This window comes from Parasteatoda tepidariorum, chromosome 4 (genome assembly GCF_043381705.1).
Source record: "Parasteatoda tepidariorum isolate YZ-2023 chromosome 4, CAS_Ptep_4.0, whole genome shotgun sequence".
Taxonomy (NCBI): domain Eukaryota; kingdom Metazoa; phylum Arthropoda; class Arachnida; order Araneae; family Theridiidae; genus Parasteatoda; species Parasteatoda tepidariorum.
The window spans coordinates 36,480,272-36,495,670 of NC_092207.1; the positions used below are offsets into that span (position 1 = coordinate 36,480,272).

At 31.7% G+C, this 15,399-nt stretch overlaps 1 protein-coding gene across 2 annotated transcripts; it reads right to left on the bottom strand.

Moving 5' to 3' along the window:
• Nucleotides 1-762: 762 nt before the first annotated feature.
• LOC107453257 (monocarboxylate transporter 5) lies at nucleotides 763-10,773 on the bottom strand. Of its 2 annotated transcripts, XM_043045934.2 has the most exons (7): nucleotides 10,361-10,773; nucleotides 8,673-8,816; nucleotides 7,529-7,798; nucleotides 4,578-4,852; nucleotides 3,278-3,608; nucleotides 2,601-2,888; nucleotides 763-1,134 (listed from the first exon to the last, which is right to left on the bottom strand). In XM_043045934.2, the coding sequence occupies exons 1-7, from the start codon at nucleotides 10,554-10,556 to the stop codon at nucleotides 932-934; spliced, it is 1,707 nt and encodes a 568-aa protein (XP_042901868.2). In that variant the 5' UTR covers nucleotides 10,557-10,773; the 3' UTR covers nucleotides 763-931. The 2 variants fall into 2 exon arrangements, with proteins under 2 accessions (XP_042901868.2, XP_071035757.1); XM_071179656.1 differs by lacking the exon at nucleotides 8,673-8,816 and having other exon boundaries at nucleotides 10,361-10,731.
• Nucleotides 10,774-15,399: the final 4,626 nt, after the last annotated feature.

Genomic DNA, 15,399 nt, shown 5'->3' on the forward strand with positions numbered 1-15,399 from the left:
CCTGAAGCTATCTGTTTCTATATTGCATGATTTTATTTTGAAAAATAATTATCCAAGCATTTTTGTGTCAATGTATACATATAAGTAAATTTCTTTCGATTATTCCTGCACTGAATGTATTAAATAAGGTTATTAATAAATAAATTAAGTTAATAAAAATTAATTACAGAAAATATTTAAAGTTTTCAAATAAAATGTNTCCGCAGCTCCTTGGGAACCTTATTTTATGGACAACCCTCGTATATATATATATTTGCAAAACTAAACGCAACCTTTGAGTCTATAAACGTTTAGGGCTGTATAACAAAAAGTTTTGAGAAGAGCCCATTGATTTTGACGATTTTTTTTTAGTATTATACACATGTCTGTGAAAAAATTTTCGAACGAGTAGGAATTACTGAAAAATACTCGCGTTAAATTCATACGTGAAAACGGACCTTTCAACAAAACAAATTTCAAATGGTCAGCTGCATGGTTATTTTGTAGTACAAGCTCGAACTATTTTTCGGAAGTGATTTTTTTTTATTCTCTCGTACTCCGTGTGCATTTTCTACACATCTTCATAATTTCAAAACTCTACGTCTAAAAAATTTTTGCGCAGCAAAATAAATAAATAAATAAGTAAAATAAAAAAATGTAACGTAAAGTTCAACACTCAAGACAGAGGTAGTAGTTACTATTAACTTTTTTTTAACATACAGAGAAAATATATTTCAAATAAAAGTATATTTAAAATTAAAATATATTTAAAATTAAAATATATTTTCGAAACAAGTAATATATTGTTTTATTTTTTTAACCAATACTCTTGGCTCGTTGTATGAGGAAGAACATTACGTGCCTTATTACGCATGTATTCGCTGAGGTATTTCAATTGTCATGCAGAAGTGTGCCAACCATCTAGAAGTGTACAACAGAAGTTTACTTGAAATCATCTGGGTTTGGATTCTTCATTTGTTTGTTTCTCGATGTTTTGAAATAAGTTTTTACTGTTCAATTCCTCCTGAAAACTTTCACCATAATAGTACTTCACGACAATAGGTTCCAACAACCACAGCCCTCCAGATATCACTGATATTCCACCTAGCAAGTAGAACATACCATCATAAGATCCAACATAATCCCTGAAGTATCCTGAAAAAAAATCATTTTTAATGAACATGCGAAGAATGAACTTGGAATTCCAAACATGGTATTCTGTAATTATTACCATTAATACGCATAGTTTAAAGTTCCTTTTCAAAATTAAAGTGGAAATTAAAGACATAAGAGTCATAAATTAATATTTAATCAAGAAAAATTATCGAAATTTTATGAATCATTACTGAAGAAGGAGGAACTAAAGACTTGAAAACGTATTCGACTGCCTTAGGAAAAAGAAAGAAACTGATATGCGTTTATTCGAAACACACCCAAGTTACATGATACAGTCAAATTGATTTTTGTGTTTTTCATTCCAACTCCCTCGCTAGTGATTCGACATGTTTCGATGACGATTTAGCTTTATTGTCACTTAACTATTAACTTATGCGTGCCCAAAATATGCAAACTCTGTTGTCTTATATTCTCACAAGAATCCAAAAAGTACATATAGATTAAGTGTGGTCATTTCCCAACACCATATATAATACGTTTATTTGTCTTTTGGCTTCAACTGAAACTAATACCTTGCAGGTTAACATTTTGCAAGACAATTGATAACAAAATAAATGGTAACACATAACAAATTATTGTGGTAGAAAATATTACAATAATGCAGGACATATCAGTTTATACTAAATATAACGTGCATCTGTTCGCTAATAACTCAAGAATGATTGCATCGATTTGTAATACGCTTTTTGTTTAGTTTGCGAATACCTCAGAGGTGATTTATAAACCATCTTTACTTTCTTGACTGGCAACAACACGGAGAAAAAGGCTGAATAAAGATGCCGTGGACTATTTAGAGGGACACGAGCTCCTATCGGAGGGTTCCGATGGCGCAGTCCAGTGTTTCCCAAACTTATGACTTTTGTGTACCCTTTCTAATTTTTTCGCAAAGCTGTGTACCACTAATAAAAAAACTAATATATTTTTACTATAAAAAAATTGTACAAAAGTTAAAAATCACAACTCGTTGTTGACGCCACTAATTATTAACTGTTAACTCTGCAAAAAATAGCCAATAAAAAAATACGTAATCGTAAATTTTCATGGCTAGCTTTGTTTTTAAATAAAGGTTTTTGAAATTCTCGTTTGTTGCAAGATATTTCACATAAGAACGCGTACCACAGCTAAACTGTTCCCGTACCCCTGGGGGTACGCGTACCGCACTTTGGGAGACACTGGCGCAGTCCATTAAGACGTCACTGACGCTGAAGATCTGCAAGTCATAAGTTTGATTTTTGAGATAGTAAATTTACGCCATTTTGTAATACATTTTCTCTGCTTATTATTTGTGTTATTTAAAGTAAATGTTGTGTTGTTGTTTTAGCTCTCCAATCTCCATTTACGCATCGCACAGCATAACACTCCCTAACAGAAGTTCACCGCAGTTATAGTATAGAAACTATAAGGAGAAAAGGTTTACATAATATCTTAAATCTACTGCTTCTTACCTATCATTGGAGGTATAGAGAATGAAACCACTCCAGAGAGTAATCCATCGTTTGCCAAAGCCACAGCTTGGCTGTTGTTGTCGACGTACTTGAGCACTAGTACCGGGAACAGCACCAACATACTTCCTGCTGCCATTCCGTAGAGCACCAGAGTCGTCATGAAGGTATAAATTGACATGGCCATTGGAAAAAGGGCAATGAAGACTCCTTGTAACACCAGCATCCCACACATGAAAGCGGGTATGGTCATGAGGTCTTTGTCTGTCACCCAACCAAAGCCAAGTCTACCTGAAAGATAACAAATGAAAAAAATAAAAATCAATTACTGTTTGCCGACTGGACTGTCAGGGAACTGGTCTTGCATCAGAATAGTTCTGACTTTGAATCCCGGGCAAGGTATGAATGTTCTTTCATTCTCTATACTATCTGTCTCTACTGTGGGAGCAACATTAGTCCACCTAACATGGTGCCCCTGAAAGAGTGGCCAACAAATCTGCCCTTCAGATGCCTGTATTGATGAAAGGTCATTCCCCAGGTAGGCATTGGGAAAAGAAATTCTTCTGCCCGTCTATTTGAAGGCGTTATGTTTAAAATTGACCATCTTCCACAAATTCTTTAAATGGAAATACATTTTAGAACAAGGGAAATCATGTAGAATATTATAAGCATATACTTACCAACTAAATCTCCAAGAGCGAGTCCGTTAATGAGATATTTCCCATAACTCTCATCGATTCCTTTATCTATGGCGTAATCCACAATCACAGTTAGAATTGGAATGAAAATCATTGTGTAAGTTGACGCGCACACATTTATGAGAATGTAAACTGGATTTTTGAACACCCTTCCCATGGTCCTAATACTCTCCATGATGCTCGGGTTTTCATTTCCTTTTTCTTTAATTTGTTTTTCATTATACGGTGGAACCTCGCCATCTTTTTCAGCGGCTTTGTCCGTTGTGTGCAACGTTCCATTTTTTCCAGCTGCTTCTTCAGAGATAGGCGGAGCCTGTAAAATGAAAATCGTATCACTTATTTATTGAATGAATACCTAAATACCTGAGTAATGAATCTGTAGACTTAATGATAATATTTTTATTGGGTGGCTCAGGAGATAGAGGATGATGAGGTGACACGGGTTCAATACCAGCGATAGCTGGTTGATTCGAACTGCTCGCCCTGGTCGCACCGACCACAATATATCCTCAGTGATATCACATCCTCAATGATAGACGGATCATAGTTCAGAGTCCCTTTGCTACCAGATTAGTTGTGGAAGGTTTTCGTGGTTCTCCTCTCCGTGTAACGCCAATGAGGGTTAGTTGCATCAAAAAGTCCTCCACGAAGGCAAATTTCTCCTAATACTTGATCGAGGAGTTTTTTCTTCTGAATTGGGCTCAAAATTACAATGCTAAGGAGTTGTAGGATTTACAAAAAACAGAGTTGTAGGATTCACAAAATTTTAACAAATTTTATAATTGTAGGCAAACATTTTTCAATTCGATTCTTTCTGTTTTTGAGATATAGTGTAATACGCTAAAAGTAAAATTAAGGGGTTCAAACTTTAGAGCGCTCTCCTGACCAAACCATTGGGTTCATATTTCCCAGATTGCGACTACCCCCTATATTTTGGGGATCGGGATCGAAAGAAAGATATGTTTATTTATAAAAAGTACGTTTTTGTGTCCGTTTTCGAAACTTGAATTATTGTCTGCACTTATTAATAAGCATATTTAAAGTCACCCCCATGAGCCATTAAGATTGAGTCCTAGAACGAGAAGATCCGATCATTAGATCAAAAGTTATTCAGGGTAGTCCATATTTCTTTTTTTTTTCTTTCTTTTTTTGCGCACTGCACATATAATGACATTTTTGCTGAACTGCATTAATCCTTGAAAAGAACGTTTCAACCATCATTTAGAGCTACAAAAGTAATAATTGAACATTTTAAAATACATAAGAAGAGATAAATGCTTACGTGTGTCTGTTTCATTAAGTAGCGAATGCAAACGACTTTCTGTTCTTCCTCAAAATTTGAAAATCTCTCGTTTCCTTTTGAGTAGAAAATGTCTTTACTGTTAATGGGGTACACGAGCTCTTCAACTGGATTGCTCAGTGATCTCTGGCGAGCATATTTTTTGGGGTCGTAAACACTCCCAAGCTCATGTTGCTCAAGAATGACTGTAACATCTGTATTAATTGTTTCAACGGATTCTTTCAGTTTGTTTGCTTGCTCAGCTTTTTTTCTAGCCACTGTAAGCCAATTAATCATTTTAAGAACATACCAAAATAAAAAAAGAGCAATATGATAAAATGCTAAAAAACTATTTTTATATAAAAGATCGATTTTCAAGTACCAAGCTCCTATCTTTCCCAATACGAAGAATCAATTAGAAAATCCAAATTGATTAGTGCTAATTAATAACTAAAGTTTTATAAAGTATATTAATAAAAAAGTTTTCTGTGCCAGGCCAAAAGGTACAAGAAAAAGAGGACGAACAAATCTAAGATTTTTAGACTGCCTTGAAAAGGACCTACAAGTTTTAAAGATAAAAAACTGGAGAACCTTGGCAAAGGGAAAAATGGCTTGGCATAGGCTTGTTGAGAAAGCTAAGGCCTATCCTGGGCTGTCGTGCCAATGAGAAGAAGGAGAAGAAGAAGAATTAATAACTAGGCCATAAAGGGCACATTCTTAAATGAAGTATTAGGTGGACTGGAAAGTAATGCAGTTTCGGCGCATTAAATATTCATTAGACTTGAAAACGCATTCATTTTTTCGATTCATTTATGATCAGGCATTGAAAGGTTGTTGCTAACGAAGGTGAATGCATTATTGATTTAAAATAAAATCTAGATAACAAATGTCAAATGCACCGAAACGACATTACTTTCCGGACCACCTAATACACCAAATAATTTTTAAAACAGCATAATATTTACAGATTCACATACCTCAACAATATAACAATTTGGAAATGCTCGCTTATATGCTACTAAGTTTAATTAAGAGAAATCCCATAAGTTTCCTTGTTTAAATCGTTTATAACTTTATAAGTTACCTCGTTTTTAAGTTTTTGATATTTAAAACTAATATCATCCCCTCCCCAAGTCATTAATACTAGAAACATTTTGGGGGGCATTTTAACCGTTTCTTATAATTTCTTATATTGTTTTTGAAGATACTTGGGGCTCATTATTTTTTTTTTACTTTTTAAAATTGCTTTTAACTATACAAAATTTAAATTATGGATTTCTACATTGATAACTGAAGCAAATAATCATAGAAATATCTAAGAAAAACCAAAAAGGAACATTTTAAACTTCAAACAAAAACTTTTTAAGTATCTAAAGATGTAAGCCTGGATTTGATTTTGCAAAATTAACTTTGCAAAGGTGATTTATAGAACAAATTGGAGACCACAGTGTCAAATAAAATATCCCAAACTTATTTCCCATGCATTTTATATAATCTTAGATTCGATGTCTGAAGTAGCTTATTTGAGCTCTGATTGAATTGAAAATTCGTTATAGCGCCTGAAAATATGTACAAGCTAATTATAAACAGTTATTTTAATTATAATTCTAGGCAAGAAAGAATTTTCTTGAAAAGCTATTACAATGTAAATCCTAATGTAGACTTATCGTATGACGAACAAGTCAAATAACTTTGAATTCAAATTTTTGATTCCAACCTATAAAATCTAAAAAGAAGTAAAAGTATTTTTAATAGATTTCTGTAATAATAGAATTCTACAAAGAAATCGTGCTAGTTGGAATCAAAATTAAAACTTGGGGAAAATATGGTGATATAATTATGGAGCTGTACCTAAACTCCGGATACAGCAGGACTATTGATATTTTTTCTTTACCTCTGTGAAACTTGCGGACAAATTTTTTTCCTTAAAAAAATCACAATATTGGGAAAGCACGTCTAAACGAGAGAAAATTTCTTTTCAATTTTCAGTGCCACTTCTTAGTAATATCATCATTTTCGTCAAAACAAAACTCTTACTATAGGTCTATAGATATGAGCTGAAGAAAAGAAATGCCATAATTCTGAATAGTGCTCACGCGAATGTGTTTGTAGACGACAGCACAGAGTAGAAGCCAGGCACTGTCACTTACTACAATAGCATGAAATGGGACGTAGGCTTAGCCAACTATATGCTAAGGAATTATTCTACAGGATGTGACACTTATTGCAGGTGGTTCACTCGCGCTTTTACAACATTTTATAAATTCGACTTAAAGTACTAAAAGACTATAAACTCCTCAATATGACTCTGACTAATAGTTAAGCTTTTAGTCGTAGAGTGGCACTGAATTCCTCTGAGTCAGCTTTGCCATTTTACCACGCATTGAAAAAAAATACTTCGCCTTTTTCAGTGCTCTATTATGAGAGTGACAACTCATCTAAACCGGTTGCGGATTTCTCAATCCGCATCCGGTTTACACCGACCACAGTGCTGACATGAAATATCCCCAGTGGTAGGTGGATCATAGGTTAGAGTCCTTTTTTCGTCATGCTAACCGTGGGAGGTTCTCGTGGTCCTCCTCTTCACGTAACACAAATGCTGGTTAGTTCCATCAAAACGTTCACGAACGCAAATTCCTCCCAATACCTGATACAGGAGTTCCCTTGACTTTTGGATTGGTTTCAAAATTACAAGGCTACATAGTTAAACATTAGTAGTCGTAAACTCAAAAAATTGGTTCGGCTGCTCAACGACAGTTATAAAATAAAATAAAATATATTTCTCTGTACAGATGACTACAACCTATCTTTTTTTAAACTGCAACTAAATTAAAAAGTAATATTTTGCAATACATATTAGCATTATATGAGATTACGCCATGCATTTAGATTAGGGTTAAATTCAAAATCTGAAAATTCTTTAGATAATTAACAATGAATTCAACTTCACTTACATAGTTTAGCATATTTTTCGGGATTTTCCACCCAAGACGGTGATTTCAGTATGAGTGCAGGTGGCAGAACATGCAAAATGACGCCGGCAAGAATGAGAAAACCTCCACTAAGTCCATAGGAATCCAGCACAGTTTCGATCAATATGGGAAAACCCAAACTTCCAACACAAGCTCCTGATAAAGCTATTCCTGATGCTGTAGCCCTATATTTCTCAAAATATTGATTTACAATTACCTGGAAGAGTGTGTTAGCAAAGGCAAATCCAACACCTATACATAAATATGTAGATATTATTGCCTATATATAATATTTTTTCTGGTGGCAAAAATGTTTAATTACATAGCAGTAAAAATTAATTAACCCAATAGAAAAAAGAAATTAATTTAATTATATTGATTTATTAATTGTATTTAAAGTTATTAATTGCAATTATTTTAATTGATTATGTGTATCTAAAAATTTATGAATTTCTATATTAATATTTTATTTTTATGGGATCACTTACTGATTAACTTAAATTACATTTATTATTATTCGCAACATTACTTAATTTAGGTTAATTACATTAGTTGATTACTATTATTTAAATTATTTAACTAATATATTGCACCAAAACCTTAACTGCACTGGTTAAGATTATTTTAATAACACTAATATCATTTTAACTATATTAACTCATTTCGATGCAAAAACCTAACTATTTAAAAGAAAAAAGATTTTAAGGCAAAGTTCTATAAAAAGAAAGAGAAATATTTTTGTTGAAATTATCATTTAAAGTGATAGCTTCTCAGGTTTCATATAGTAATTTAATAACATGGAATGTTTATAATATACTTAATTCCCGAAACGCGTCGAAACAAATTCATGGGGAAAAATATTTTTCAAAAACTGCTCTTTTATACCAATTGTTAATTTTCCTCGTGATATGTTTTAATGTTATTCCGAAGGCAAGGAATAAAAGTAAGAAAAAAGATAAGGCATTATTAATTATTACATAGCAATTAGAAGAACGTAGCGAGAAAAAAAGGTATGTCATAATGGCATTTAGGTCAAGTTTTATATTCTACTTGCACATTGAATGAACTTTTTAGTGTCTTTTAGGGTTTTTAAATAAAAGTTGTTAAATATTGCTCAAAATATTACCATGCAATCCACCCCAAAAAATTGTCAACCAGAAGATATTTGGCGCTGTCCAACAAAGTGCTGCTCCTGCTGCTGCCACTATTCCTCCGCAAAATGTCACAGATCGAATACCATAACTCTGACCCACAATGCCAACCAATGGACCTATCGAATCAAATTAATAATATGTATTTTTAGCTCCAAATTCATCCAAATCAATATTTTTAAAAGCTGCTGCTAAAACGGAAAACAGTTTTGATTTCAAAATTTTATATTTTTTTCTTTCTTTTTTTTCTTTTTTTTTTCTTTTTCTTTTTACTATAAACAACTTTTATGAATTATAATGAAAAATTTTATTTGATCTATCCTATTCTCTTTTTCTTCAATGACTATGGATGGACCATGGTCTTCTTCAAAAGTCATATCATGGGTCCTCAGATGCATAATTCAGTACATAACTAATAAGACTTTAGTAAATAAGTTCAGTGCAGAATTTTATAAAACTAGACATTAAACATTTACACTGGAAAGACGTGCTTTTGTTAGATAATTGCCAATAACGTGCTGTACATGCGTCAACAGTCAATTATCACAAAAATAAAAAAAACATTCATAGTTGATATTATAAAAATTGACAAGATAGTATTATTTTCTATAAGGCATCGAACTCTAAAATCCTAAGTAAGTAGCTGTCTATTGTTTTGTAAAGTGTATCTACTTTTTTTCGTCATGTGACAAAATAATGGTTAAATATGCTAAATATTTGAATTGCCATTCAAGCTATAAAACGCCTTTTTATGAAAGAGATCATTCTACTTATTTCTGAAGTTATCACAGTTTTGAAAGACTAGAATTGAAATGCTTAAAAGCAAAACTTACTCATTCACAAATAATTCAAACGGGAAAATAAATTAAAAAAAAAATTTTTTTTTGACTTAAAACTACTTTTAAATTTAAACCTAAACATTTCATTGCATCAAAAAAAAATTTTAAAAAATTCAAAATTTGATACAATTTGAAGAAAACTCAGTTCCTTACCCGATAACTCAACATGTTCTTTATCCGACCCGACATATTCTTTACCCGATATTTAAAAGCAAGACTCACTCATTCAAAAATAATTCAAACGTGAAAACAAATTTTTAAAAAAAATGTAAACTTAAAACAACATTTAAATTTTAACCGAAACACAATGCATCATAAAAAATTTAAAAAAACTTAAGGTTTGATAAAATTTAAAAAAATTTTTAAACAAAAGTCAGTTCTTTACCCGATAACCCAACATGTACTTCACCCTACATGTTCTTTACCCGATATTTAAAAGCAAGAAACACTCATTCAAAAATAATTCAAAAGTGAAAACAAATTTTTAAAAAAAAATTCGACTAAAGTCTATTTTTAAGTTTTAACCAAAACACAATGCGTCATAAAACATTTAAAAAAATTTACGGTTTGATAAAATTTAAAAAATTTTTTTAAACAAAAGTCAGTTCTTTACCCGATAACCCAACATGTTCTTTACCCGATGTTTAAAAGCAAGACTCACTCTTTCAAAAATAATTCAAACGTGAAAACAAATTTTAAAAAATTTTTTTGGCTTAAAACTACTTTTAAATTTTAACCAAAGCACAATGCATCATGAAACATTAAAAAAAATTTAAGGTTTGATGCAATTTAAAGAAAATTTTAAATAAAACTCAGTTCTTTACCCGATAACATTCGTATAGAATTCCTTACAGAGAAAGGTAAGGACGCTTCCTGCCTCGTTACATGATACTGCTGAAAAACGTAAACATACAAAATACCGATCATCCTGGATAATCCGGATAACAACATGTTGATTATGCAAGCCGCACCAGCAATTACCCACGCCCATCCTTCGTCCGGCACTTCCAAATCCACCATCTTGATTCTCAGTGATTTAAACTCTCTTGCAATTCAATAATCATTGGTTCTTAATGCTGTAATTAAACATTACGTGCATGAACTCATGGTTCGTATGTGCAGTTCATATAAATAACTGCCAAGGAAAAACTTTTTAGGATCATTAATCAACGGCGCAATATCTGTGTGAGATTATAAATAAGACTTTTGAGAAGAACGATAATTGAAAAAGAAGAGGAAAGAAAAATTACAATCCCTAAATTTTGTGTCATTTCTTATTTTGAACCTAGAGTCAGATAAAAAAAACAACAACAACCAAGATGTTTCTAGCAAGGTCACGTGTTTCCTGATAGAAACCGCAAAAATGTTATTATATTGGGCTAAATATTATTTTTCTACACTTCCTGTCAGTTACTTACGTTCTTAAACATCCTAAATATTTTAATATTTCTAAATATTTTATTATAAAAAAAACTTTATTTTAATTAATTTTCCAAAATGCCCAAATAGCTGACAACATGACGGCAGACACTGTATTTTAATTCTTGTTTGAACTTGAAAGGTTGTATGATTATTCCATTTATAAAACTTAGTAGAAATATTAGTATGCCAATCTTGTTTCCTTAAAGACTGAATAAAGTCATGCTAAGAAAAATCATAATAAAGGCATGCATTGAATGAATAAAGGCATGCAAATGAAGAAGGCGACCATTTTTAAGCTTTTACTGCAAACCCTTGTGCCGACCGATTGTGTAGGGATTAGGGAACTGCCCTTGCAGCAGAAAGGTTCTGGTTTCGAATCCCGGGCAAGGCATTGAAGTAATTTTTCTGTACTATCTGTCATTACTGTGGGAGTAACGTTGGCCCACCTAATATGGTGCCCCTGAAAGAGTGTCCAACAAATCTGCCCTTCAGATGCCTGTATGACGTAAGTCATTCCTTAGGTGGACATTGGAGAAAAAAAACTGTAAACCTTGTTTTTAGCTATTTTTTCATTTGTCCTAGTAAAGCTAGTCTTTTCATTTGTCTAGATTTGTCTGTGTAACATTTTGTTTGCTTTGAAAACTTAATGATTAGGCCAACCTTCACTTTTAAAATGCTTAAGAGAGTATATAACTGCAAGCGCAAATAAACCTTTTTTCATTGATGGTCACAAAATCTAAAATAAACCTTGAGAAGGTGAATTTATCCACAGTTTGGAACAATTTTAAAATTTAATTTACGAATGCTGATTCATCCTTGATTTCAGAAGGTTTTCCTAGTCTTGTTTTGTAAAGGTGGATTCAATCTCAATATAAAAAGGGTTGTTTATGCAAGCGCAAATCAGCATAATTAAATTTAATATTGTTTCACACTTGCATGGCTTATTTGTTTATCATTTATAAACCTTGTTGGACTTCGTAATAAACGTTGTTACCGACATTAAAATCAGCCTTACACTGCTATCTGGGATGTTGTTAAATGGTTCTGCATAACAAAATGTGTTCACTGAAATAATAAGCTAGTTACCCGTAGAGAAACCAGGAAAAAAAACATTACATATTTAATTTTTGTTTTTACTTTTTTTATTTTATGGTATTTTTTTTCGTAATGAATTTATCTGCGCTGATCGAGATGACCACCTACATGAAGCAGCATGTTTCGAATAACATCCTGGATGATTAGTTGTTCTATTTGAATCAACCTCTTCATCAGGCGGGAAGGATATGTGACGGGTTTTATGATCCTATCACACTCCAATGTTATCTCGATTGATCAGCAAAATCACTTGACTTATGGAGCCCCTTATAGAAAATACCCCTTTATGGAAAATCTACGGGATATGTTGGAACAGCGGTATAAAACACCGAAATTAACATCTCCGTCTTTTAGTGGAATTTTGCGATTAAATCCTCAGCGAGTGGCCTTAACTGAATGAGACGTATCTACAAAACCTTGAGGTTATAGCCGAATCCATGTCTACTGGTGGATTTCCGTGATTTTAAAAATTTGCTTTTCATGATTTCTCTCAAGCAGGCGAAATTTCTTTTGTCTAGAGAGATTACCTACTAAGCGATTTATACAAAACAAAGATATCACATTCTTCAAGCTGCAATGATTACACTAAGGAACATTTCTTTCTCTTTTGCATGATATTTTTTAACGGATCTTGCATATTTTCACGTCGCTGATTTCAAATCTGGAAAATCATTTTCTCTACTGAAACTACAGTATTTCAATAACATTTTAGTCTATTCTTTTTTCAAAATGTAGAAGTTTAAAAACGTTATAAAATAACAGGGAGTGGTGCGAATGTTGCGACACACCTCTTCAAAATTTAGAGCACAGCATCAGGATTAAAAGTGCATAAGAACCCGCACACGAAAATGTCGTGATAAGCCATTAGAGCGTAATGCGTACATTATGAACTGTTTTTTCGTGTGCTTTTGAAAAGGTAATAATTAGGAGACGCCCTAAGCTGCGTACAGAGACATTTCTTAGCATGGGTTTCTATCCAATTTTAATGATAGATACTAACAGCCTTAGACGTTTTTCGCAACATTTGTCCTGTTATTTATAACGTTTTTAAACCTCTACATAGTGAGAAGAATAGACTAAAAATGCCATTTGAAAAATAATTTGTAGCCTTAGAACTACTTTCAGATTTGAAATCTACACATCCGCATTAAGCAAGATCAAGGATTTGTACAAATGTGACAAAAAGTTTGTTCCTCTGCGTTATCATTAAAAAATTACAGAATAAGTAAACATATTTTTTTTTTACTTGAAAGATTAAATAATTGTTTACATATGAACATATTGGAGCAGCGCCATCTGTAACTTTTTAGGAATGCGCATGCGCTCATTGAACCAGAGAAGGATAATGTATGTAACCATCAACGAGAGAACATCTTCTCATTATCATAACTAAAAATAAAGTTGTTTGTTATTGTTTATCGAATCGTTTAATCAACATCCATCGAATTGACAACACATATTATGTGGTTATTATAGAAATATTGCCACTATTTCATAGAGTAAACATTCAAAATTAATTTGAACAAGCAAACATTTTTTTAAATTAATTGGCAATTAAGTAATCTAAATTCTTTGCTTTAAGGGTGCTTTCACAAATTATGGCAAGAATGTAATGATAAGAGACTGATAAACACCTAAACACTAATGGCTTTTGACCAAAACTTATCAATTTTAATAACCATCAGTTTTGTTCATTTCTGAATGATGAAAAATTAATTTTTCATCCTTCAGATCCTTAAGAAAAGGCATTAATTATTTAAAAGAGATAAAAAATGGAGTTTTATTTGTAAAAATAATCTTATTCAACATACAACTTATAGCTATTCATAATGTGGTTTCTAATGTGCAGTGCGTCAAAAAAAAATGAACCACCCTAATTAGCTTTTGATCAAATAATCGGATCGTCTCGTTCTAGAACTCATTCTTAATGGTTCGAGAGAGTGACATTAAATATGTTAATTATGCAGACGATATTTTACATTACGTAATCAGACAAAAAAACACACTCTTTCTCTGAATAAACATGTATTTTAATAAACGGATTCGAATTTCTGACTCCCAATATATAAGGGGGTAGCAGCAATCTGGGAAATATGGTCCAAATATTTCGGTCAAGAGAGCGATCCAAAGTTTGGTCAGGAGAGCGATCCAAAGTTAAAAATTTTTTGTGTATTTCGCTACATCTCGGGAATTTTTTAAGCGAATTTTTAAAAGCAATTCATACAATTATAAAAATTCATCTCTCTAATGATAACTCTATACAAAAATAAAGTTTTAGTAAATATTTATTATTCATTATTATTTAATTAAACAATAGTCGACGAAATTTTAAATTGTAAGGTATACAACTTTTTACGTCATTTTAAAGCTCGTAATTTTACATAGCAAAATACAAAATTTGAGCAAAATCAGTTGAACAGCTCCTGAGAAATCGAATTTTAAAAAAGTCGTAAATTTAAAATTCGATTAAATATACTAAGTATATGATACGAGAAAAATATATACGAATAATTCGTGTAAGAATAGATATGAATTTCTGAATTCGTGACTTAAAATATCTTTCGCACTAATTAATTAGCATATTTGAGGTTACCCAATCGAATCATTAAGAATGAGTCCTAGAACAATCCGATGATTAGATCGAAATTTATTCAAAGTGGTTCGTTAATTAACTTTTTTTGTTGTATATTTTGTCAAACTTTTTTCAAAAAAAAGGAAGAAAAATATGCTTGTACACTTTTAGAAATTTCTGGGAAAATATTTTTAAATATCAATTTATTTAATTGTTATTTTACCATATTCAAGCAAAGCAGTCAAATAACCATAAATAAGATGGTATTCAAACCGTTAACTGTGAGTAAAACTGTTTATTAACTGCTAATAATAAGTTTTTTAACTTCGATCATTATACGTGGCTGCAAAAAATTACAATTATTCTCCGATTAGTTTTTTTATACGTCAAAAAATTGAAAAAAACATAGATATAAACAATTTAATTACTCCAAACTATTTCAAAATTTGAGCAAACTGAGACGCAGTGATTGTTTATGGACACGAGATAATGAGGCTTAAAATAAATCATAATTTTCGAGCTTAAAATTTTTACCATTCTGAATTACGAAAAAAAGTAAAAATGAAATTAACTTTGACATAAAATAACTCAAAAAATAATCTCTGCCTCAATAGCTTTTACATAACATAATATTTTTAAAATGTGCAAAATTTCCTTCTTTTTTTTATTCTAATAATTTTTGTGTGAGAAAAAGGAAAAGCGCACGTGGTGAAATTTTGAAAACTTTCTAAGCGGCTGCAATTTTTTTTCTATATATATATATATTTTTTTTTT

What these genes read in the sequence shown, in the direction of transcription:
- LOC107453257 (XM_043045934.2), bottom strand. Translation starts at nt 10,556, where the DNA reads ATGGTGGATTTGGAAGTGCCGGACGAAGGATGGGCGTGGGTAATTGCT. An exon ending in CGAAAAATATGCTAAACTAT is followed by an intron (nt 4,853 to 7,528) that starts GTAAGTGAAGTT and finishes ATTGGCTTACAG; the next exon opens with TGGCTAGAAAAAAAGCTGAG. An exon ending in CGCTCTTGGAGATTTAGTTG is followed by an intron (nt 2,889 to 3,277) that starts GTAAGTATATGC and finishes GTTATCTTTCAG; the next exon opens with GTAGACTTGGCTTTGGTTGG.